The sequence below is a fragment of the Molothrus ater genome, chromosome Z (genome assembly GCF_012460135.2).
Source record: "Molothrus ater isolate BHLD 08-10-18 breed brown headed cowbird chromosome Z, BPBGC_Mater_1.1, whole genome shotgun sequence".
Taxonomy (NCBI): domain Eukaryota; kingdom Metazoa; phylum Chordata; class Aves; order Passeriformes; family Icteridae; genus Molothrus; species Molothrus ater.
Genome location: NC_050511.2, coordinates 18,735,118 through 18,761,270, shown reverse-complemented (window position 1 = coordinate 18,761,270; position 26,153 = coordinate 18,735,118). Strand labels below are relative to the sequence as shown.

At 38.3% G+C, this 26,153-nt stretch overlaps 1 protein-coding gene across 4 annotated transcripts in view; it reads left to right on the top strand.

Annotated features, from left to right (window-relative positions):
• The window catches only part of PDE4D (phosphodiesterase 4D), a 354,668-nt gene that overhangs the window by 286,514 nt on the left and 42,001 nt on the right, over nt 1-26,153 (top strand). For all 4 annotated transcript variants that reach the window (XM_036402843.2, XM_036402844.2, XM_054517852.1 and 1 more), the window contains exon 6: nt 20,605-20,717. In XM_036402843.2, the coding sequence (XP_036258736.1) occupies nt 20,605-20,717 (113 nt within the window). The remainder of the gene's footprint in view (nt 1-20,604; nt 20,718-26,153) is intronic.

Below are 26,153 nucleotides of genomic sequence, written 5' to 3'. Positions count from 1 at the left end.
CCAACAGGACACACGTAGCCGGAGCTCTGCCAGCGACGCGGCCCGCCGCTGGAGCCGAGTTCTTACGTGTCTGCAATCTGCGTGGTCATGTTTGTGGAACCATGGAACGGTTTGGCAGGAAGGTACCTTAAAGATCATCTTCTTCCAAGCCCTCTGCCATGGGCAGGGATGCCTCGGCTTGGCCAGGCTGCTGACAGCCTTATCCAGCCTGGCCCTGAGCACTTTCAGGAGTGGGGCATCCACTTTCCTGGGCAACCTGTTCCAGTGCTTCACCATCCTGACAGTAAAGAATTTCTTTCTGACATCTGATGCAAACCTCTCTCCTTTCTGTTTAAAGCTATGCTTGCCCATATAAAATGCACCTCTTCAACGCTCTTGTAAGTTGCCTTTATGTAAACAAAAGGCACAATAAGGTCTCTTTTCAGGCTGAACAATCCCAATTCCCTTAGCCTTTCATAGTTAGTTGGATTTGTGAGGGAGAGGATTTAGATGCTTCTCTAAATTTGTGTTTTGATGATGAAGAAAACAAGGTCTCTTAATTGGAATCACCTTAAAAATACATTGTGGTAGTAACTGATATACTTTCATAAAATGTAGAAATAATTTTGTATTTCCTTGTATAAGAATTATTGAATTAACTCCTCTAATTCCTCAATATCCCTATAAAAACATAAAAAAATCATAAACAACTTCTCTGTAAAGTGTCAAATCAAAATCAGATGTCAGATATGCTTTTCAACCTACAAATAAATCTCAGCATGCCTTATTCAACCCCATCAAATTTGTAACTGTTCTGTTTAGTCTTCTTTATGGCTTTATTCCTTTTTTTTTGTTGTTTGATATTTCTAGTGTCCCTACTTCTTAATACATGCTTAAAAATTGGCTTCAAATGAGACAGCATCAGTAGGATGACATTTTTTCTGGTTTAGGCTTTAGTTATACACTGCACATGAGATACATGTGGGGATACATGTACCTTTCTAAAGATCTTGCAAGTCTGTGCAATGAGTGAGAATTCTGTTCTTCAAGTCCTAGAGCCATAAATTAGGGTGCTTTACAGCAGTAGTGTCAGGAAAGAGTCAAATCTCCCTTATCTAGAACATTAACATGTGATTAAAGCAACTCCTTTAGTCCTATATCTAGAAGTCAGCAATCTGCTTAGAGGATCTTCTAACTCTGTGTGCCTTTCCCTCTGTTGACTTTGGACATGTCACTGTGATCTCTGAAAATCCCCCTGCTAGCAATGTGAAACAGTTCCCATTCTCAGATTTAAAAGCAGATACTTTATGAGACAGTCTAGAAAACATAGCTGAAAGAGACAGTGTGTGCCTAACTGTGGCACTCTGTAACTGGATTATAACTGAATGCTGCTTAAATTGGCTAGCTTTTTGTAGCCTTATGGATGTAGACACAAATTCACTTAAATGAAACACTTTTAAACTAATTTCCCAGAGAGAAGTGGTTGCCCTGAAATGAGAATGCCCCTGTTTGCTGAGTACACATCAACCATTGTAAAACACTCTCAGCTTGCTTAGCTCCTATTTAATTTTCCTAGTTACTTTTATAGTTTTCTTCAGCCTAAGCCTATACATCATATATCTGATACTGTGTATTAATATCATATCTATTTGCTCGGTAATCCATAAAAAAGAGAATTATGCATTAAAAAGAGAGAGAGAGAGAGAGAGAAAGTGAGAATTTAGGGTGATACTTTCTGTATTTCTCCAAAGAGATTTTCCAAATCCCTTTAATGACAAATTTCCTTCATTTAGATACTGTGCTTCATGAAATAACTTGGCTAAGGACAATGCACATGGTATTACCTGTAGTCCTCTATTTGGTGCTTGACCTGAATTCATTCACCATATAAAATCCTTAGAATATATCAGAACTATTTAAATGTACTTGTAAAAGGAGCTTTATTGTAATTGAGCTGTCCTTGAAATAAGTCGAGTGACTCTATCTTGAATTGTAACATTTACAATGTGAATTATTGAATTAAATAGCTGTTATCATTAGTTAGATTAGTTATCTAGTAGTTGTTATTATTATAAATATTCATTAGTATATTTTATCTTTCACATTTCTGATAAATTTGCTTAAAACATCATAATGAAGAACTTTATTATTGTCAATATCATAAAGGTATAAGATCTACAAGAATTTGAAGTAGTTCTGTTTGCATCACTTCATGTAATAAAATTTACATTATTAATACACAAGTAGTACGTATGTAATAAAGACATGAGTCAGAGAAGGAGAGGTCTGACTGTGTTTCCCAGGACTAGCCATCCAGCACTGATGTATTTTACAAAATATCAGTTCTTTCTTGTGCTCTTTCTCAGTCCAGCCTGAGCTGTTTTGTGAAGTGATTGCTGTTCTGCACAGTGCCCATGGCACAGTCACAGCTTCAGGGAAGCTTGCACAGGAGATTTCTTGCAACTGATGCCTCTTGCAAGCATCCTGGGTATTCTCATGCTGCAACACCTCTGGTATCAATGATGTTTTGAAAGACAACAACACAATAGTGTTTTGCTACCTTTCAGAATCAGAATCTTAGAAGAACACTCAATTTTTCCTAAAGGATTAACACTTCTAGATTTACTTGTTTTTTAAAAAAGAAAATACTGTGAAAGAAAATTGTTGATATAGTCATCTTTGGAAAATAATGAGCACATATATAATTTCTGTACATTTTGCCCCTCACCACTTCTGTCCTGTGCAGCTTTTTAAATCTAGAACAGAGTTAACACTTAACATGAGCATCCTAGAAGATTTCATTTTAAATCTGGATGTTGACTATTTATCCTCTGTTACATAATCAGAGGTAGGAAGGCAGTAACAGAAGCAGTCCACACAGCTGGACCTTCTATGTGAAAAAGTCAAAATACTAAGGGTGTTGGGCTGACATATTTTTGTCACCTGGTTATAACTTGCAGTGTCAGGACTAACTCACTCCAGCTAAAGTCTGAAAAACAGTAAATATTTTAGTATTGGAAGAATTTACTAGGTGCGGGTAATCAACTTTTTAACATAGGATTTTTCAGTATCTCTGAAGAGTCCACACTCTGATGTTCTTGATTGTTAGCATCACTGATTTAATAACAAGAGAAGTGTCCTTTTTTGTTGTCAGTACCACTGTACCAGTAAGCAGCTCCAGACCTGGATGAGGGCTTGTACTGATAAGCTATAGCTGCTGGTCTGTGTCTCAAAGAGGTTTTTATTATTATTAGAATGTAAAGGAAGAAGGCTATAGGTGGGTAGATTCAAAAGAAAGGAATGATGGAACTATGAAGAAAAAAATCACTTTGATGGCATTATTTGGTGTGAGAGGTGGTTGATGCAAAACAGCAGCAGCCTTCATTTTGGCAGTTTTAAATACATAATAGCAACTGGAACATAGGGCATACCCTATATACCAGTCAGGATGGTATAGCCTTGCTAAGATATAGACAAGACCCTGCATGTGTGGAACTGCAGTAGAACTGCAAATCCCACAGTTTAAAGGAGAAGGGACCAGATAAGTAATGTCTCAGGACTGAGTCAGGAATGAGATCTAAAGACAGCTTGTAAAGTATTTAAACCCTAATGCAAATGGCTAATTTTTGGCATATTAAAAAAGAAGTAGCCATAGGAGTGTGTTATGAATTATGTGAACATACAGAGACTGAGCTAGTTAGGGAGATCAGGTCTATGTTAATGTTTTCACAAAGTTTCAAAACTGCTCTGTTATCTATTTTCTTGGTGAAAGTTATGACCAAGGTCATGCCAATTGCCAGATCCTGCTGCCATGAAGCACCTGCTGGGTATATTCTTACTCAAGCCCTGAAATTGTTTCTAAGAAGTATCTAATAAACATGTTTCTTTGTACCTTAATGATGCTTTTGTTACTTTTACTGGAATTGCATTGATGTTTACAGGTCTCCTACTGATCAGGTTAACACATGTAATAGCTCATAAGAGGAGCTATTTATTTTCTAGATTTGCCTGTGCAAGCCTGAGCTATTAGGTTCTGCAAATCGATGCTAACAACATGAAAAGAAAAAGCAATAGGCTTTAAAGCATAAAGTTACACTTAATCAATATAAACAATAAAATCTAGAGTCTTTTGGGCAATATTTTGAGAAAAATTAGAAAGGCCATGCCTCATAGTTAGCCAGGTGTACAATTTAAAGTTCTTTGTTGACTTTGTTTAAAGATAATAATGGAGAGAGCTGTGCTCTTATTAAATAGCTCTGACTTTGAATTCAAGGAAACTCTAAGAATAAAACTGCATGTTTAATGTTTGTTTGTGACTTCTGATAGTTAAATGCAGGAATTCCTTGTAAATCATTATGGGTTTTTCATAATTTCCAAAAAGAGAAAGAATAGCTAAATGGGGTATGAAATAAAAGCAAAGTATACAGGTTATGTAAGCATATTCAGAGAAATAATGAAATAGCTCAGGAAATGTTCAACAATAAAAAACCATTAGGCATCCATGAAGGTTGTTATAGAGAGTTTTTTAAAGGTCATGCTTGCGTTTAACTTGGTGATAAAAGAATAAACTACTTTTCCTAGGTATTTTATCTGAACATCAACAACACAGCTGGAAAAATACCATAAAATCAATAACATCCTTTTGTCTCGTTGACATTATGTGCATAGAGCTACATTAACTGTACCAAAAATATCCCTTTTGTGTCAATGAGTTCCAACAGACAAAGAAGAAGAAAGAAATTAATATGCTGCCACTTACAGAGTAATAGCTTAAAAAATAATAACCATCTTGCCCTGGGTACTGCATTTAATTTAATTTTATTTTATTGGAAAGAAACAGTCCTTTCTTGTGGACTTCGAACAAAAATGCCTCACTTTTCTACCTATACCTTGTTTTCTTCAGGCCTGACATCATACTGCAAGATGACATCACTGAAAAGCCCAAATTTAAATTTTATGTGCTTTACATTTGTTTACATTTCAACTTGGCATTCTCTTTGAAGTCTATTGACATCTATTATCCCTTACTCTTTCAGCCTTCTTACCAGAGGATGTTGACTGACATTATTATTTACCTCATTAGTGTTGTAATAGTTGTTATGGGATTCCAAATTTTAATTATATTGTAGTATGCACTGCTCTGTTAGGAATCTTTCACACAATGAAGGAGGTACCACATGGAATCAGAAAAGTACATTTGCTGTATATTTTATCTTTGTTTAATTATAGTCTGACTGACAAATAAAAAAATATCCTTCTGGAAAAAGATTATTTGACCATCACCTGGCTGGAGTGCAGGAACTTGAAGAATACTTTATATTTCTTTGGTGAGAATTTATACTTCAGTCTTTCATCAAAAAAAAATTAAATCATGGAAGTTAATTAATTTTTAAAGGATATTCATAATTGAGGCAAAGGGGACATTAATGTTAAAATTGGCTACACACTATTCATGGATGTTCATGGGGATTTGCAATTAATGTTCAAGTAAAGGAGTCTTATATAGACAATGCTCTTGGGCATTGTGGGATTTTTGGAGGATGGTGCTGTGCAGGGCCAGTAGTGGATTCTTTCTCCTCAGCTTATTCTGTGCTTCTGTGATTCTGATTTAGAAAGACATGGCAGGACAGACTGAATTTACATGTGCAGATGCTCAGTGATAAACAACTTTCTGGTCTCAAATCTTTAAATGAAATTCTGGAGCACAGCTTTTTCTTCTTAACATCTCACCACTGACTACCTTAATGCACTTTGCTGTCACGGATGTTGTGAATTTGGGTGAGTGATTCTGAATGTTTATGCATATTAGAGACTTTCATAGAGTGTCCTTACGCCGTCTATTTAAAGTGATTAAGAATGCCAATCTAGGAAGGCTGTGAAGTACTTCCCAATAGGTTTTTGCCAAGTAGAGCAGGGCAGGGAAATCCTTTGTACTTTATATGTAGGGAGTATAAACCTTTATATGTAGGGAGTATAAACATATGTCTATGTAAAAAGCAGAAAGAAAGCAAAGTAAGAAAATTATAAATTCAGTGCTGAATTCTGGGAGCAACTTAGAGCTATTGAAGACATTAACTGAATTATTTGCATCTAAAATAGTAAACAGAAGTAATCAAAATTATTTTAAATTATTAATAAGCCAAAACTGCTCTAATTTATCTTAAAATAGGAGAGAAAATATGAGTCAAGGGAAAATTAACCTTAGTCTTTTTTAGAACATCACCAAGTGTGAGGATCTAAGGAGATACCCCATTGCTGCACTCATCTGTGGGAATAATGATGTCAGATACAGAGGTACTGGGCTCACCATGACAACCTTTTCCTTTTGGGTAACAGTTGTCTGTAAATTTCCACAATAATTTCAACTATGAGCTATTAATCACATGGAATGTGCTTTAGGTATGTATTAGGACTGAATCATTTGGGAATTTGTTGTAGGATGATAAAAGTTTCTATTTCCAGCTACATAAATCAGGACCAGTTTCAGTAGGTAGGAGGTTCATTTGCGATGGATTAGGTGAATACAATCCCTGGTTCCAAGAAAGACATTTGTTTTGGACTTGTCCTTCACTGTTGAGTAGTGTGCTCTTATCCCCATCCAAAAGTTTATACCCATTTAGTGACATATTGTAAGATATCATTTTATATTTAAATATTTTTTAAAATGTAGCAAACATTAGGAATTTTGCTGAAATAAGTTTAACCTATTTTTTGGTGGAATGATAATTTAGAATTTAAAAGAAATATGCAGAACTGTCTGATTTCTGGCACTCCAAATTTCTCCATGGAACAACAGAGAGAAAAATTCCTTTGGGAATGCACTTCCTTCAGCATATTCCTCCTCTGTCACATTGTGGCTGTCGCATGGATGCCCAAGCATCTTAGGACTTCTGTTGTGTGGATGATGTTTGAAAATATTATCAGCTGATGTCCTTTCCTTCCTAGTAATAAGTTTCATTTTCTGACAGAGTTAATTACACAGCCCTCCTTATCATGTTAAACAATGTGGCAACAATGTGGGGTTTTTTTGGTTTGCCCAACCTTTGCTTTTTTTATTCAGATCTGATGCAGGACTCATGGCTGATGACTGTATTGTAAACCACTAATTGTATTTGTACCAACAAATCGTGACCTTTGTTAGCACACAGCCACCCACAAGTATACTAAATTCCACCTGAATGCTAGGGAGATTGCATTTCTTCTCACATTCTCTTCCATTGTGAATTTCTTCTTCCACCTAACTGCTTTGCTAATAGCAAAATTTTTCTTATGATAAGCAAGAAAATCTTATATTTTTAGCTTTGCTTCCTGAGCAGACTCAAACAGAAACTTCCTATGTTTTTATTTATTGCAGCAGATATAAATGGAACTCTTGCTCCCTCCCCAAGCGTAACATTTTGCTCTTTTGGGTACACTTAGACTGTCATTCAAGCATCACAGCCCTTGGTGGTGCAGTTAGATATGTCTTTTTTTTCTCTGAGAGCTTGCTATCACTACTATATTAACTTTAGCTGCAAGACATATTTTGCCCCAAAATTATTCTCATGCAATTGGTGATGCAAGTCAAATTGTGACCCAAAATTATTCTTGTTGTATGAAGAAAAAATTTTGAAGATCTTGAAGATAACAGGGTAACTGAGAATCATTTTTAATCACATTACTTCTAGATAAGCGTTTTTCCTGGGTGGAACCCTAAGCTGAATTTCAGAGATCTGACTTCTGATCACAGTTGTGGATAAGCAAGGTAGATGGTATAGATTTCATAACTTATTTTCCCCCTCTGTGCCTCTCTTTCAGAATACAGATACTTTAATTTGTGGACTGTGTCATAATCCAGTGTTCTTAATGCAAGTAAGAATCAGAAGAGACTTGAAATTCAGTTTTTTAACTTCTTTAGCATTACTATAGTATGTATATTTAATCCATTTTAAACCAACTAGTGACCAAACTTCTGTAGAAATATACAAGTCCATGAAAAAAATTATGTTTATTTGATTTTTTCATGCAATGTAATTAATATTTCCCATTGCCTCACTTTATTTCTCTATAGTAAAACAAGAAGTCATTAGACTGATAGGCACCATAAATTTAGATAAACTGAATTTTCAGCTGTTATTCTGGCTTGCAAAAAGCTATACTGATAACACCTGTGAGCAGATGAATGCTACTCTTATGTGAAATCTTACTCTAAAAAATTGAGTATTCCTTCCACTTGATCTTCATCTGTAAGGGATTATAGAATTTTTGGCTGGGTTCTTGTCATGTGATGATACTCTACATGTTAATGATGGGGAGCTGGAAGGCATGATGAAGATGCTTGCCAAGAATAATTGGCTTCTACTGTGTGGAGCAGCTCAAATATTGTGTTACAGTATGCAATTTGGGTGTCCATATTGCCTGTAGTGCAAAGCATTTCATTAATCTGCAACAGCAAGCTGAGCTTCCTTTGGGCTGTCTCCTTACATATTTATTGAGCAAGCTACATGCAGCACTTGAGAAAAGATTGTCATTTCCAGGTATGGTCAGAGTTCTCTTTAGAATATAAAGAAATTAATCCTAGTCTTCTTCTTTCAATTTTTTTTTCCTAATGGCTGTCATATTCTGCTAATTATTCTTGTGGCTTTCTATTAAATCTAAAAACTTTGCTGGCACAAGGAGTTGGATGGCAAGAGTAGTTTTGGAGCTCTCTGTGGGCTGGTAAAAGAATTGTTATATCCTTATATACATGCTATTTATTAAACTTTAGCAGTGTTCTCAAAAGCAGGCTTCTGCCATTTCAGATTTGTCATCTGTAACATATGGAGACATTGGAGTTCTTTGGTCAGTTGAATCTGTCTTGTTTTCTTGTCTCCAAACACTTTTTATGTGCTTCTCCTACTCTTTATCTGTACATATTCCTTTAGACTCTGCTCTGATATTTTTCTTCAGCTTGAAGGGATGGGAGAGATTGAAGGTGCATTTCTCCTCAACCTCAAGGGAAAGCCCAAACATTTTAAATTACTTAGGTCTTTACCTATTCACAGTCAAAGCAAGGATCATCTGAATTCTAGAAGAAGTTATGAGCTGTCCTCAGAATTTTATAGGACAGAATTTCTATAGGAATAATTCAGGTTGGACAGGGCTCTAAACAAATGGATCCAGTTTATGATGTCTTTGTTCATTGCAAGAAGTTTGGACTAGACAACCTTTAAAAGGTCCCTGCCAACTTGAACTGCTCCATGATTCTAGAAACTATGAAGCATCGCTGGCAGGAGGTAAAAAATATTCAACTTTAGGACTGTTAGGTGCATGTGGCTCACTTCATTGAATCATCCCAGAGAAGAAAATAATTTGTCTGATTTTATTCACAGCACATACCTTCCTGCTGTGAGCTCAGCAGCACACAGTCCAGCACAGCCTCATCCTGTGGCTCTTCATGTTAGACACACTAGGGTGGCCCAAGCTGCAGTTCACCAGTGCCTGTGCCTGGCAAGCAAGGCCAGCAGCACTCAACCAAGCTTAGGGACTGCTATTTATCTTTGAGAAAAAAATGCTGTGTTGACAATGAACTGTTTTAAGGTTTGTGGTAATATGAGGTAACTGTGTAGATTATGTAAAACACTCATTTTTGCCTTTCACATTTCATTACCTTGACCACTTGTCCAAACTCACTGGAACACATAGCTTGTCCTGTTTGCTGGACTAACTTTACAGACTTATCTTCTTACGCCTTAGTTTGAATTAATTTGTATAAACAAATGCAAGCTACAGGCCACATCCTCATGTACAGTAAATCAGTGTGCCACTATTAAAATCTGATGTCTACCTATTGTCTAAGATATAGCCATTTATTTTTCCATGATTTCCTTTGCAGAGATGTACTGTTTTTAGAGGACAAGGTGTTAAAACTATACATCTGCATACAAAACATTCTTCTTGCCTTAAAAAAAGTGACCTTTACACTGTACCAGATGGAATTTAAATCAGAACACTCTTCCACATTTAAGGTTAAAACAGGTTGTGAAACCCATTAAGTAATCAAGAGTCACACCAATAGTTGTGTCACAGAGGTTAAGAGAATTTACCTGATAATCAAAGCCTGATTCAAAGTTCCTTATGGCAGAATATTCAGCTACTTGTTCTAGCTTGCTATGTGCTTATTTTTAATGAACACACATTTCTTTAAAAATAATCAGGTTTTAATTTATTCTGGTCACTTGCAGTGTTTGTCAGGACTCAGAATTGTGCCCAATCCTGTTCAATATCTTTATTGATTATCTGAATTAGGGGATTGAGCGTAGCCTCAATAAGTTTGGGGACCACATCATGTTGGATGGTAGTATTGGAAGGCTTTAGAGAGGGGTTGGGGGATGTGAGATAGATGGGCTGAAACTGACAATATGAAGTTCAACAAGGCCCAGTGCCAGGTCCTGCCCTTGGGTCACAGCAGCCCCAGGCAGTGCCACAGGCTGGGGCAGAGTGGCTGGAAAGGACCTGGGGGTGCTGGTGAGAGCAGCTGAACATGAGCCAGGCTGTGCCCAGGTGGCCAAGAAGGCCAATGGCATCCTGGCCTGGATCAGCAATGCTGTGGCCAGCAGGGCCAGGGCAGGGATTGTCCCCCTGTGCTGGGCCCTGCTGAGGCCACACCTCAAGAGGTCAAAAAAGAAAACACAACCACCACTGTCATTTTACAACCTCTATTCATCACTCCTTCTATCACTCCTGGCAACTCTGGAGTGATACCAGTGAAATTCTGGTTTGTTGCAGTCAGTGGGAGTTATGCACAAGAATTCATTTGAGCTGTGGTTTTATCTGCTATTCTTTTCCTGTTGAAAAGTTTTATTATCTAATGACTATTATCTATTTATAACATTTTCCTTCTTGGAAAATTCATTGTCTCATTCTGGAGTCTTACCAAATTGAGCACCTCTTCTTGTTTTATAGCTAATCTCATTCTTTTTCAATCAGCTCCTTTATTCCTCATTGAATTTCATTGTCTACCACAATGACTTCCAAAACAATCAAAGAAAATGTTCATCATAACTATATTTGGTATTTTTTAACTCCTCATATCAGGGACTTCCCTCTAGCAGGTACAATAAGCTTGATGTGCATGATGCTGAACACCAGTGCCCACCAAACCTGATCTATCACTCCTTCTCTCAACTGGACTGGGAGAGAAAGAATAACAAAAGGGTCACAGGTTGAGATAAGGCCAGAAAGAGATTATTCACTGGTTACCATCACAGGCAAAACAGACTTGACTTAGGAAAATTAGTTTAATTTATTAACAATCAGATCAAAGTAAGATAATGAGATTTAAAACTCAAATATTAACATCTCAAAATTTTAAAATCACCCTTCCACCTTGTCCCCTACTTTCTGTGCTTAACTCTGTTCCCAGTTTCCTCTACCTTTTCCCCTCCAGTGTTGCAGAGGAGTAGGTAATGGAGGTTATGGTTAGTTCATCACACATTGTTTCTGTCACTGCTTCTTCCTCAAGATGTGACTCCTTCACCTGCTCCATCATGGGGTATATCCCACTGGAGACAGTTCTCTGTGTACTTCCCCAGCGTGAGCCCTTCCCACTGACTGCAGTTCTTCACAAACTGCTCCAGCTTTGCTTCCACGGGCTGCAGTCCATCAGGTGCCCCACAGAGTCACAGGTCCCTGCCAGGACCTTACTCCAGCACAGTTTTCCTGTGGGGTCACAGCTGACTTCCAGGCATCCAGCTGCTCCAGCATGGGCCTCCTCCATGGGCTGCAGCTGCCTCCCCATGTCTGCACCAGGGGCTGCAGGGAAATCTCAGCTCCAGCACCTGGAGCACTTCCTGCTCTCCCTTCTGCACTGACCTTGGTGTCTTCAGGGCTGCTCCTGTCACATATCCTCACCTTTTCTGGCCACAATTTGCTTCCGCACAACAACTTTTTTCCTCTTAAATACATTATCCCAGAGGTATTTGCCATGGTCACTGACAGACTCAGCCTTGGCCCATGGTGGATCCATCCTCGAGTTGCCTGGCACTGCTTAAAAATATAGTTTAAAAATTGTATGTATCTTATTTTCCAATATTTGCATTTTAACTGATGACTGATGACATTTAAAATGCTTATGCTTCCCTAAAAAATTTGAAAGACACATATTTCTCTTGGATGAACTGATTTCACCAGCAACATGTAGAGGTGCTCTGCTCCAGTCAGCTGCTGATGCTCTAATTCTTCAGGAGAAAAGTGGTGTTGGCCCCCTGATCTCAGAACAGTTTATTTTGTTTTTAAAATGCAGTTGCTGGAAATGTTGAAGTCCACACATGAATTTTGTTACTGGGACTAAAACTGCTACTTTTTTTTTCCTTCTTTACAAAAAAGCTTTTGATAACTTCCATGGCTCAGTTTTGTGTTTTGTATGTTAGATCATGTTACTTGGGTTGATTTTTTTAATTTCTGTTTTGATTTTTACGTATTATGTTCTTTGTCTTTTATATTCTCCTGTGGTTTGACAAAAAGCAAAATGAGAAGAAAAATTATACTTGCAGGTCTATAAGGGGAGAAACTTCCTATTTATCCATATTGGAAGAACATTAACAGAAAAAAAAACTAGGGGAGAAGATCCTGAATTTTAATGGATTTATACCATCTAATCCTGAATATGTCTCTTGAGTACTACTAGAATAATGTTTTGAATATATTTATAAGTAGTTATGCAAAAACCAAGGAGATTATGAAAGTATTTATGACAATAGTAAAAGTTTTGTTAGAATTACCTAACCAAAACAAGGCTTTATGCACCATCCTAGTCTTATACTTGTAAGCAAAAGGATTATTCGCTTCTTCAGCACTGTCACAGAGAAGTATGGAATTTTACAAGAGATGGAGGACATGATCTGCACATTTTGTAGAGTGAGTCTGATTCAGCACATATTCACCGGGAAAAATCTGACAAGAGTATCCATTCAGAAAAGAAATTTTACACATTTATATTTAGTGATTTTTATTTCTTGTTTTCATCATAATGTCCATACCAATATATACGAAAGGGGCTCTTCAGCAAGATCCTGATGGGAAATGTGTAATATCCTTTGACCCCAAAGACTACTACAGAATTGCAAACATGACAGCATTTGAGCCACACACTCTTTTACAAAAATGGCTTTTATTTTCTCAATTGCTAATTTAATCACAGAATGGTGGAAACTGAAAGGGACTTCTGCAGGCCACATAGTCCAATCCTCCTGCTTAGGCAGTGCCAGCTGTAGCTGGTTGCTTAAATTAAGTCCTGATGACTTTTGAAGATTTACAAGCATAGAGACTCCACAGAACAACCTGTGCCAGTGTTCAGTCACCCTCACAGGGAAAGTTTTGCAATGTTCAGAGGGAACATCCTGTTGTTTAGTTCATGCCTGTTGCCTCTGATTTTGTTCCACTTTGAAAACCTTTCACTTTTCTCATTATGTTGAATCAACAGCAGTATCCTTCTTGGAAAGAAACTGGCTTACAGCTACAGGGGAAACTGATTTGAGGATATACCCTTTCCACTAGAAGAAATATTTTTTCTAGGATACAAAAATAGGACAAGAAAGCAACTTGAGCAATGAATCCATTATTGAACTCCTTGTCCACAAGAGAATAGAATTGACACAATTCCCTCATAACTGTTGAGAGAAAAAGAAATTTAAAAAAGAAACAGACCTGTTCTCAAAATTAAGTTTTTTTCATGAAAAAAGCAATAAAATTACATTAAAAGGACATTCTGCTACTTGAGCTACTTGAAAATCAAGAGCTTCCCCTTTTTGCTTCATTTTGGGCAAGGTTGATTGCTTGATGAAAAGGCTTAATTCTTTTCTTCAGTGAGTAAATGACAGTGGTCCTTCTAGCAAATTCTTACAGGCAGTGGAGTAAGGAATGTGTTAGTACTATGCCAAATTGGTCAGAGGGGAAAGGAGCACTGGGTAGGGATGGGTGGTAACAGAAGAACCTTCATTTGGCTTTTCTGGATATTTGATAATAGGAAAGAGTGGATTTAAACATTCACACTGCAAAATTTTGGTGTGCTTTGTCATTGAGGCAGTAAATTATTTAAAAATACTCTCTGTACTGAATGCATGTTTTCCTGCTTGGCTTCAACTGAAAACACTTTTTTAAAAAATATTCTGCCTTACTCTGGCATCTCAGGACTGTTTGTTTAGATGAATTTGCAAATACTTCATACAGAAATTCTTCTAGACTTTGGGGCAAATTATATCAGTATAAGTAACTTTGTTTCAGACCTTTTTTTCAAGAAATACACAAAATGTTTACAGAAAAAAATAAAGCCAGCGCAAGTTAGCAGTCTCACACAGAGAAACTGAACCATATAGTGAGAGCCTAATGATACAGTTCTTTATTTAAAGGAATCAGAAGTGTTTTATTTACTTGAAACTAACTGTTTTAGGCCTGTTTCAAGAGCCCAGTAAGTTCTTCCTGGATATCTGCAGTATTCCTGTTACCTGGTCTCATAACAAAATAAACACATACTTTTTATCCTTTTGCCCTTGACATAGAGTCTTAGTACACAGAGATACTGGTTACATGAGATATTTGGCTTGTTCTAAGACCATAAGAGGAATAAAATCTGTTTCAGGAATAAAAATTTCTGTTTTTCTAGATCCTCATTTAATGCATGTTTTGTTTGTACAATTCTTTATGCACTTCTTTTTTATTATGTAACTATAATCAAGTATTTTGACAAGTTAAGCATAACTGGAATTTATCATTTTCCTCCTATTGTACCCTGAAAGTTTCTACCTTCTCTGTTCAAGGAGATAAGGCAGTTTTCACAGCCTAAGGGTAGTGCTACTTATATAAAGCAGTATATCCTTGTCATTTGGACTGTCTCTGTATGTGTAAGGCTACTAACATGTACAAGGAATTTTTCTTTGAGAAGAAACTTGAAGATATTCCTAGCATAGAAAAAATGAGTGTTATGAGTGGGATCTTAAAAGCATTTGATGAGAAACCTGCTGCAGCTGAGTGGTTTTCTCAGATGCTCACTCTAAAATCTGATCAATGGTATTGGTTTGCTTGTGAATGTAGAGAGATGTGCAAAAATTTATAGATGTTCAACAAAAAATATCTTTCATAATTACATTTTATCAACAATAACACATGTGAACACTCCACAAAGATGACATTTTGAGTCACAATATGTGTGATTTTTCTCAGTAGATATTAAAAAAATAAGTTGCAAGAAAATGGATGCTATTTCTGTTCTGAATAAGAGCTAACATGGCTATTATTAATAGAAACTATCAATATTGACTAAATATATCAGTCACTTCAATTTTAGGCTATCAGTTAAGTCTCTAAGTATGAACATCCTCATTTACAGAAGAAATTATTGATTTGAACCTCTGAGGATTTTATTGAAATGGTAGCTGTAAGAGAAACTGAAAAGTCTTGGTTCTGCAATTCTGTTGCTCCAAACTTCAAGCAGTAGGCTGAAGAACAAAAAGATGGACAGAAAATTTGGAGATAATGTCCAGGGTCTGAATCTCACAGTAGATCATAGAATCATAAAATGGTTTGGGTTGGAAGATCATCTACTTCTAAACCCCCTGCCATTGGCAAGGCCACTTTTTTTCTGCCAGATCAGATTGCTCAGAGCTCCATCCAACCTGGCTTTAAGCACTTCTAGGGATGAGGCATCCCATTGCTTTTCTGGGCAACCTGTTCCAGTGCCTCACCACCCTTGCAGTAAAGACCTTCTCCCAATACCTAATCTCAATCTGCTTTCTTTCAGTTTTAAGCCATCCCCCTTTGTCCTGTCACTACATACACATGCAAAAAGTCTATCTCCATCTTTCCTGACGGTTCCCTTCAAGTACTGGAAAACCACAATTAGGTCACCCCAAAGCCTTCTCTTTTCCAGGTAAAATTATGCCAATGCAATCTTTCCTCATAGGAGAGGTGCTTCATCCCTCTGATCATGCTTGTGGTCTCCTCTGGACTTGTTCATGCAGCTCCATGTCCTTCCTGTGCTGGGAGCCCAGAACTGATGCAGCACTGCAGGTGGGGTGTCACCAGCCACCAGCACCCCCAAGTCCTTCTGGGCAAGGCTGCTCTGGATCTGTTCATCCCCAGCCTGTGTTGATACCAGGTATTACCTCAACCCAGATGCAGAACAAGCACTTGAGCTATTAAATATCATGGAGTTCCCACAGGCCACATGTTCCCAGCTTGTCCAGGTTCCTTTGGATGACATCCCATCCTTCAGGTGTGTCAATGGCTTGGGGTCATCCGGAAATCTGCTGACGGTGTACTCGATCCCTTCATCTACATCACTGATGAAGATATTAAGTAACTCTGGTCCCAACAAAGACCCCTGAAGGCACCACCTGTCAGTGATGTCCATTGTTATTCTGAGTCCTTGGCCACAACCCTCCAGATGTGACCATCCAACCAATTTATTGTCCATCTAGTAGTCCACTTGTCCAATTCACCTCTCTCCAATTTAGAGAGTAGGATGTTGTGAGGGACCATGTCAAAGGATTTACAGAAGTCCAGGACATCCACAGCCCTTCCCTTGTCTGCTGATGCAGCCAGTCCACTACAAAAGGCCACTGGGTTTGTCAGGCATGATTTATGCTTGGTGAAGCTGTGCTGGTCTCTCAAATCACCTCCCTGTCCTCCATGTGCCTTAGCATAACTTCTAGGAGGATTTGTTCTGTGATCTTCCCAGGCACAGAAGTAACCTTGACAGGTCAGTAGTTCCCATGGTACTCTTTCTACCCTTTTTAAAGATGGGCACAATGTACCATCTTTTCCACTCACAAAGGACTTCTCACCTGACTGCCATGACTTCTCAAATATCACGGAGAGTGGCTTGGTAGCTATATCAGCCATTTAGCTGAAGACTCTGGGATGTATATGCAAAGAGAGAAATAAAGACTGTGACAAAGATTTGTCACGTACCTCAGCTTTCTTTTAATCTGTTGTTACCAGTTTATTTTTAGCATTGTTTATCAGGGGGTGCACACCTTCTTTGACTTTCCTTTCCTAGTTAGACCTTCCATTCATTTAGAATAGCCTGGAGGTTTTCAGAGCTTCTTCCAGCAACCTGCAGCTCCAAAAGACAGTACACATGCCAAAACTCTCTGGATCACATCACTGCTTGGCAGAGTTCTTGTCTTGCCTCCAAGACACTCCCATTTTAAGGCAAGTTGTCAGAGCCCTTCACTATGTGCTTGCTGAGTCAACTCTTTTCCAGGATCTTTTTGCGTCACTTAGATAATCTCAATAATTATCTAATTAGACAATAATCAGACAATAATGAAGAATCTGTGCTTATTTTTTGATTTTGCTGTTTTGAAATTCATTAAAATACTGCAAAGATTAGTGCAAATAAACTTGAGTGCTTTTCTACTTGAGTGGAAAAGTATAATATTGTTTTTTGTTCTCCAGGAGTAGCAGAATAACATGTATGAAAATCATGACAAACCACTATGTAAAGTGGACATTCTACATAAGTATTGCCATATAGAAATCTTTTCCCTTCAAAAGTTTTGAACAGAAATTGTTCCCAAATAACCATGTGAGTTAAAGTGCAGCCATCTATGGCGGTGTGTTAGGCACTGTTCTAAGAATCAAGTCTTTTATAAACACAGACAGTAGAACACTCTTTAAAAAAATAGCTGTGCAGTGCCAAATGATTATGGTAGAGCTTTTTCTTTCTGCTAGCCTTTCATTCTTTGTTTTGTTTTTTTTTTTCTATGTACCATATTGAAAGCTACATATATTGGAATTGCCTGTAATCTGTAAACTGAAAAGAGAACACTTGCTGTCACTTCCTTTTTTCTAAAAGCATATACAAAATGACATGCAAATTCTTAAAGCAGTTGGTGTTAAAATGTTCTCTTCCTCATATTAGAGTCTAATGAGACATAAAAGAACCTTTGACATTTCAAGATGCCTCTCATTTACGGAAGTTAATCTGTTTTAAGACTTCATCATCTGGGTGGGAAATCTTGATCATGTGTCTAAAACAAAAAAACCCAATTGGTACATCAGTCCTGGATCTAATTACAGGGTGCTATCTTAGAGGTAACAGAGAAGTCAGAAACAGTGTTGTGAGGCTCTCAAAGCTGCACAGCTGATAATTATTCTTTTATTCGTAGCTTAGTGGCACCGGAGTGTTATACTTGAAAAGCTGTTAACCTCAACATTTTCCATCACATTGTATAACAACAAAAGTGTGGGCCAAATTTAGAGCTTTGGTACTGTTCAGGAAAAAGCTTTCCTACGGTTGTTCTGCCCTTCGGAACTGCAGGTGTGCTTGTTTGATGGGTACTTTGCCATCATTTAGAAAACCTTTTATTTCCATGTAAGATTGGTCTGACAGCTCTGGGTTCTAAGAATTGTCAGGAGGTGCCAAGTCCAGCAACTCTTAAGTCTAGCACTGGCCATCAGAATTTTACTGAGCCTGAGTGGTCAGTCGGGTCCCCACGGCAGTCACAGACTCTTGAAGTGTGGCAGTCTGAAGTGGGAGATTGTGAGAAGCAACCTGAGGGTGAGGTACTTGTGAGTGATGGATTCTGCTTTCTAATGTGCTTTGAGATGTACTGGTAAGGTAAATAATAGATAAAGATTCCTGAATGTAAGGTGCCATTGGTAATGTACATATTTTTGCTAAGTAAATAGCAAACTGAGCATTTTATTAGTTTTACCTGAATATTGTTTCCCTTGAGTTTATTTTGTGGTTTTCATACTTCTACATACTATCTTAAATATTAGAAGGGGTGTTAAGAAGGAAAATCTTGTTAAGAAAAACATGGTTCCCAGTATCTGATTTTCAAGAATTGCTATTTGGCAGACTTCAGGCTAGCAGGAAAATAACATCATACAAATTTGTTTTACTATATTCAAGAACTAGTGATCTGTGATGTGTGTTGCATTATAGACCATCATGGATTCTCTTTCAATAGATAAACAGGCTGGAAATCCTGATTTTATTGGCCAGGGAATTCCTTTGGATGAGATAGCATTTGTAGTAAGTATGCATCTGAATGACAGAGTTTACAATTTAATGGGAAGGGTTTTTGTTGAGAGTTGGTTAATGTGTTTACTTAAGTGGCAAACACTGAAAAATTTTCATTAAATGGTTCTGCCAATTAATCTCAATTCAAACTTCTTCCTGTGTTACTATTTTTCAGATGATAGTGAACTTTATTCAAAATTGTAGGGTGTTTTTGCAATAGCCACAAGTATGTGAAGTTTAAAAGTTGTGAGGGAACTTGAAGTTTCTGAGCATGTACTCAGAAACATAAAAAGATACAGGTCTAACGTCCTCAGGATGTTGTACAGTAATGCACTGAGCTATTTGGCAGTAGTCCATGCTGGGATGTTTTATTTGAAAAGGAGTTTTAGTTAATTTCTTTTCCTGATTTTTGCTTGTCTGACATTTTGAAAATAAGGTTAATTTGATGTAAAACAACTTAAGAGAGATGTTATAGATGTGAAACAAGTCAAGGGAGATGTTATAGATGTCCATAACCAGCCCATCGAGGAAACATTTCTCTGCCTTGGAGGAATGTTTGCACGTAGCTGATCTATGTGTCCATGCCAACAGTTTCAAAACTTAATGTATCAGATACATGGCTTGCAAGATGAGATACCTGGGCTAAAACTCACTCAGCTCTGAGTTCAATGTGGAGAAGCATTCTTTCCTTCAGATCTACATTAAAATAAAAAATAGCCAGGCTTGGGTGAGGCTTGCACTCTTTATATAGGATTATTTTTCTAAAATTATTTGCATACTGACAGATTTCCTGTTGTTGGGGAGTTATTGAAGAAGGGTATGTCTTCCTGTCTGCAACTGAAACTTCTGCAAGACAGTTAGTTCCAATATTGAATATTTAGCAATTTTGGTAAAATCATGGTCATTTCCCATATTGTGTTCCTATGCCCAGTTCCAAAACCTTTCCTTCGGTTCTTTTGTGCTTACAGCCAACATGCAATACTCTGTGCCTGCTCTAGCGCACACACACACACACACACACACACACACACACACACACACACAAACACACACACACACACACATACAGACTCTGGGTTAGAACAAATACGACTGCAGTTATTTGAGCACTCCTTTGACAGCTGGCGCTTCGGCGGGCCGGCGTGGTTCGGAGCACTCACATGCTCTTACACCTTCCCCCACCCTTCTATAAAGGTTACCCTGCAGATTTCTGATGGTGCCGCGGTCGGTAGGTAAGAGAAGGACGGGGAGGACGGCTCAGCGCTCCTGCCGGCGGGGACTGGGTGCCTGTGGGTGCCTGGGCAGCCGAGCCCCGCGCTCTGCGCGCCGTCCCTGCCCCGCCGCGGGGCCGGGGCGCGGAGCGGAGCCGGAGCCTCCCTCAGGGGGCGGCGCTGCGGGCGGCAGCGGCCCCGGGCGGCGGCGAGCCGAGGCCAGGGGCGAGCCCCGCAGGACCAAAGTTACTTGTCCGTGTCGCCCCGGCGTCTCCTCAGAGCGGAGGGGCAGCGCCGCTGCCCGCAGAATGAGGGAGCAGCGCCCGTGTCCGGGCTCCGGGCGGCGCAGGATGGGCGCGCTGGCGCTCCCCGTGAGCCCTGTGACACGCTTGAGAACTGAGCGCGCCTTTTCCTGTCTTTTCGCAGAGGAGGCCTACCAAAAACTGGCTAGCGAGACCATGGAGGAGCTGGACTGGTGCCTGGACCAGCTGGAGACCCTGCAGACCAGGCACTCCGTCAGCGAAATGGCCTCGAACAAGGTAGGAGCCCGCGGGCTCGGCCCCGCCGCCCCGCTCCCCCCGGAGCGCGGGCCGGGGTCGCGGCAGCCGGGGCTGCGCTGGGTCAGGGGCGGCCGGAGGGGCCATGGCGCTGGAGCGGCTCCGGACGGAGAAACTTGACCTGGGCAAGCCGTGTCCAAGCGTAGGTTTGGGAGCGGGAGCGGGAGCGGGCTCTGTTGTGGGTTTATGCACCAATTCTTCTAAATTTCAATTCAAGTTGTGAAAATGATGCAGGTCTTGTAAAGCTAAACTGTTTTCTTGTGTGTGTCAGTTTAAAAACAAAAAGAGATTGTTCAGGGCTGCTGGCAATTATGTCTTCAGTTGCTCCTTCTTTTCACAGAACCCCATACAAAATTAGGGATCTTTCCTAGAAACGGTATAGAAAGTAGCATGAAAGGTGATAAAGATAGTTCCTGAGCCCAGAGGAGCTGTATGGTGGATTCGACTTGTAAACAATGATGATGACAGCTCTCATAACGCTATTTGTTATGAAAGAACATGCTCTCAACCAAAGTGCCATCACAATAGGCACCTACATCCAGAGGTGTGCTTCTGCCACAGAGTGCGCACTTCCTTCGCATCCTGGAAGCTGAGGATTTGCATTAGCTGGGAACTCTGTGATGGGATCTGCTATGGTCTGTATGTGCTTTGGTTTTGCATTTTGAAATTGAGTTTCCATATCTTTCATCCATAAGTAAAATTTCTTTCCTGATTTTGATTTGTATGAAATATGCAGGTACATTTCTGGAGTTAGTTTTTTTAAAGGTGAATTAATAAAAGTGCTGTATTACTTCAAAATTTATTTTTATATTTTTGGTCAACTGAGTACTTGAACAACAACATATACAATTAGAAATTATAAAGCTTTAATTACACAGGATAGTTTTGCTACAATTATGTCTACAAAGGCAGCTGATGATATTTTAGCATCTTTTAACCATTTCAGTTGTAGTTAATATTTTAAGTTGGAAGATAGTTTTGACTCAGATTATGCTTTCTTAATACTCTGTCTTGCTTTGCCTGCTTTTACCAAGTATCTGCTCTTTGTTATTGACTGTTTTTAAGTTCCTGTTGAAGTGTGCCTGCATGTCAGATATGAAGTATTTGTACACTTGTGCAGTTTAATCCCACAATGTAATATTTCCTGTACTTTTCTTGGCTTTACAGATGCTTAGCACCAATTTGATCTCTGTTTTAAGAGTTTCCTGCCTGGCATTTCGCTATTCTCAGAACTGCGTTTTCAGTCTTTATTGCAGCTGAAAGATCTTGTTACTCAGTACCTATTCTGTATGCATATGTAAGCTACAAAGTCAAGAGTTTCCAAGGTTGTTTCAGCACTGTTTAACCCTGAGACTTTGTTTCCAAAGGGAATGAGATCAGACTGACACAGGCAACCTGGTCTTTTCTTGCTAACAAGTCTGAACACCTGTCAATTTCCTGGCTTGTGATGTTTGTATAACCATTCTTTCACAAAATGCTGCATTTTCTTCAAGTATTTATTTCTAAACTCCCTATGATAGATAAGATATGCAGTGTCTTTGATTAACAGTGAGGGTAAGCTGTTTCTAGAATGAGGTAAAATTAATTGCAAATCAATGTTTTTAGGGTTTGCCAAGTATATTCAGATTTTTACAAAAAGAGGACATTTTAAAAATAAAATCTGACAACTGATTTGCATTTATAGGTAGACTCAGAGGTGCTGCTGAGTTTGAAACTATGTTTTGTTTGTACTTGTTTGAATAAGTAAGTATTTTCACTCTCTTTTTGGAAATCTAACTCCTTGTATACAAATTTGTGTCATCTTTCAGTGTTCATTTGGGAGGTTTTTGTTTTGGTTGGTAAGATAATTTAAAAAAAAATAAAGAACAGACAAAAACACCAAAAAAAAAATCCAAACCAAAAGCAACAACAAAGTGTAAATCTGTGCCACTAACAAGCATGTGAACAATCTTGAATATAAACCAGCAAGCCCATACCATAGTGTGAGAATAATTAATGCAGGAGGATTTTCATTTTGGGGTACAGCAGGTTATTCTGAAGAATAATTTCAATTCTTATTACTGAAACATACCCAGCATTTATACAATACCTCCTATTGTAATATAACTGCAAACTTCGACCTCTCAGTGAGGCATATAGATAAATTATACTGTTTTACCTTAGTGAGAAACTGAAGAAGAAAATCTTTGCTCAAGGCTGAGAACATGGACTTCAGTACAGAAGTGAACATGCAAAAGTACTTTGTTCTCTATCTGAAGAGTAGGTCCTGTAAAATCAGATGAGAAAGTCAGGAAAAGGAATGTTGGTGGTACAAAAGAACATAGTTTCTCACAGTGTTTCTCTCTTTCCTTTTGTCTGGCTCTCTCAAAGAACCAACCCACAAGACTGACTGATTTTTGGTGGGGTGTTTTTTCCCCCTGGACTTTCAGCTACTTCCCTTACTTATTTCTCTCCCCTTTATTTTATATGGAACATCATGTACATCAATATTAGTTTTCTTTATTTGTGTGAACAAATGCAAGACATAAGGGGCGGCATAAGAATTGAACTCTGCACTAGGTAAGAACTTCTGCCCATTGTGGAAAGACTGCCATAGTAGAGGAAAAAAAAAAACACCTGGGTGGGAGCAGTATTTAATGTCCTGAATGCTTGGAGTAATCCAGGGTGTGAGTCTTAACTCCAGTCCCCTTATGTGCAGTGAGTTGACAGTCTGAACTGTTGGCTTCATCTGTTTGGAATCCCTTTACTGTTGTAATGCTTGCGCAGGACTAGCATTAGCATATCCCAATCCAGGGATATTTATTTTGTTTACATGCCCCTCATGCTCAATTAGCAGTAGTCTATGACATGCCAGCTCACGGCTTTGGATGACGGAAAGTGGAGTGACGCAGATACATAAGAAGATCCTTCTTCTCCCTACTTAAAATTGATTAAAGCAGTAGTGACAGGGTGCTATCCACAACCTCTGGATGTGCCCCAGTATGTTGTGGGACTAAGTGTTACCCAAAAACTTTGAAAGCAGGCTGTAGGTCTGTTCTGTAGGAAGCCTGCTGTCATGCTTGGCTGCCTACATTTCATCAGTATGACTGAAATATCCAGATGATTTCCCATTTCCCAGCCATTCCCATGATACAAAGATTTCCAAATGCTTGCAGCTATTGCATATGAAGTAACTGATGGATGGATCTCTGGTGCACCCACAGGCATAGTTTGTAAATCAGTGTCATTTTGAAAGGACATGGTATGTATTTGTATGGTCACATGTGTTATGAATCTTACAGTACTTGGTGTTCACTTACATTGCTAGCTTCTGAAATGGGGTACTAGCAAGAGAAAACCAGCTTTTTAAAAGTGCAGGAAGGTTGTCATCTTTGTTCTCCTCTAGAAACCCTTTAAAGTTTTAAAAGGCTGCAAAGCAAACATATAAGAAGCACCTTAAATTTAGAAAATTGACTAAAATGTCTTTCATTTTTGGAGAACTGTCTGGTTTTCTTATCATGTAATCTTAATATTGCCTGATGTTAGTGGACTGTAGTATTGCTTTTTTCTGAGTAAAGCTTTCTTGAACAGATAAAATATAATTTTAGGAAATAGTTTACAAAGCTGGGTCATTTGAGATAGAATCCCAAGGCATAATTAGATATCATTATTTAACTGTTCAGATTTCCATATATCCCAACCCATATCACTTTTTGTTAAACTGAATTGTGAGTAATATCTCCTGAAAAATATGGGGTTTAGGAGGCTACTAACTTGCTGATTGTGATTTCTAACTTTAGATACAACTGCACTTTGATGCACATATAAAAGCAAATGATATTTTAAAATTTCCAAGTTGCAGAGTGATGATTTTTTTTCTTTTTTTCTTTTTAATATTTTCTTTATTTTTTAATGAGTAGCATCCTGGGTTTTTTTTTTTTTTCTTCTAAATAAGATTAAAGCAATATTTAATAGAATTTAAATTCTCTGGGAGAAGAACTGTCTTCTTCCAGTATGTAGTTTACCACTACCTAGTTTATGTATCTGAGAGTTATTCTGTGATAGACAACACACAAAGTAAAAATTCCAGTGATAAAGGTGAAGCAATTCCTCTCTGTTAGACAGCATTATTTGTAGATTAGTCAAACATGGAGTATGTATAATGAAACTTGTTTGCAAAAGTGTATTTTCACTTCTGTAATCATGATTTTGCAAGCATCTCTTGTTGGGTGCTTTATGTGCCTAAGTATCTGAACTTAGACATGGGAAAAGTTTCAAACTGAGTCGTTTTTGTTTCAGCTTTAGCTCTACTGCAGATGATGTTTTTTGCAGGATTTGCTAATAACTGGTAAACAGCAAGAGTTTAGAAGACGTCAATCATAGGGCACTTCTTTCCCACTACAAGTGCAAATGAATACCCTTGTCCAGGAATCTCTTTTCGGTACTAGAGCTGAGAAAATTTTGGTTTCGTTTAGTCGGACCACGTTAACTACAAATCTACTTTTAAAGTATAGACTTTCTTATAATTTTCCAGGTTGTATACCAGTATGTGCAAATGCTTACAGATTAGAGTAGAAGTTATTTAGACAGTTACTAGTGCTATTCACTTTTTTAAAAAAATTTGAGATTTCTTTTGGTGATTTGAAAATACCCAAAGTATCAGTTTTATCAAACAGCTAATGTCCAAAGCCTACCCTAATGTAACACAGAACTTATATTTATAGTCCTGAACTTATCACCTACTATGTACATTGAAACAATAATCTTAATGATGCTTCATTTTAAAAAAATTACTTTCCTGTAAATATTTAATGTAAACCAAAATGATACCTGAAAGCAACTTGAAATCTGTTCAGTTACTCTTTTTTTTTAACATTTCCTCCTCTGCTACTTTGAGCTGGTTTGTAATCACATTTTCTTAGTGCTAAAAAGTATTTTTCCTTTCATCTTTTCAGCACTAAAAAGCTCACAGAGGTAATGGGTGGCTGACTAACATAATATCTGGGGAAAGAGTGAGGCTAAATTTATTACTTAGGTCAAATAATAGACCATGTATAAACCCTAAAATGCTTCAGACAGAGGTGCTGTGTGACCTTCACTGTGTTTTCCCAGGAAAGCCCTGCTGCCAGCATTCCAGCATGACTCTTGCTGGGGTGAAAAAAGCAGGGCCAGAGCCCCTTGGCAGCTCTTACACAAAAGCCCCCACTGAATGGAGAAGCATTATTGTGTAACCCCAGGCTGACAGTAGCTCTCTGAGTTTACCCAGGCTCAGAATAAACGGAGCTGATGACAGACTGACTTCTGATTTAGTCCATCCATCTGTTTTATCATTGTCTTGTTCTGTGAAAAAGCTTAAGTGCTGTGGTGGCCAGTACTTTTGTATGGTCCTAGATAGGCTGTGTCTAGAACTAATCAACGTGACTGAGTCTTTTGTTAACA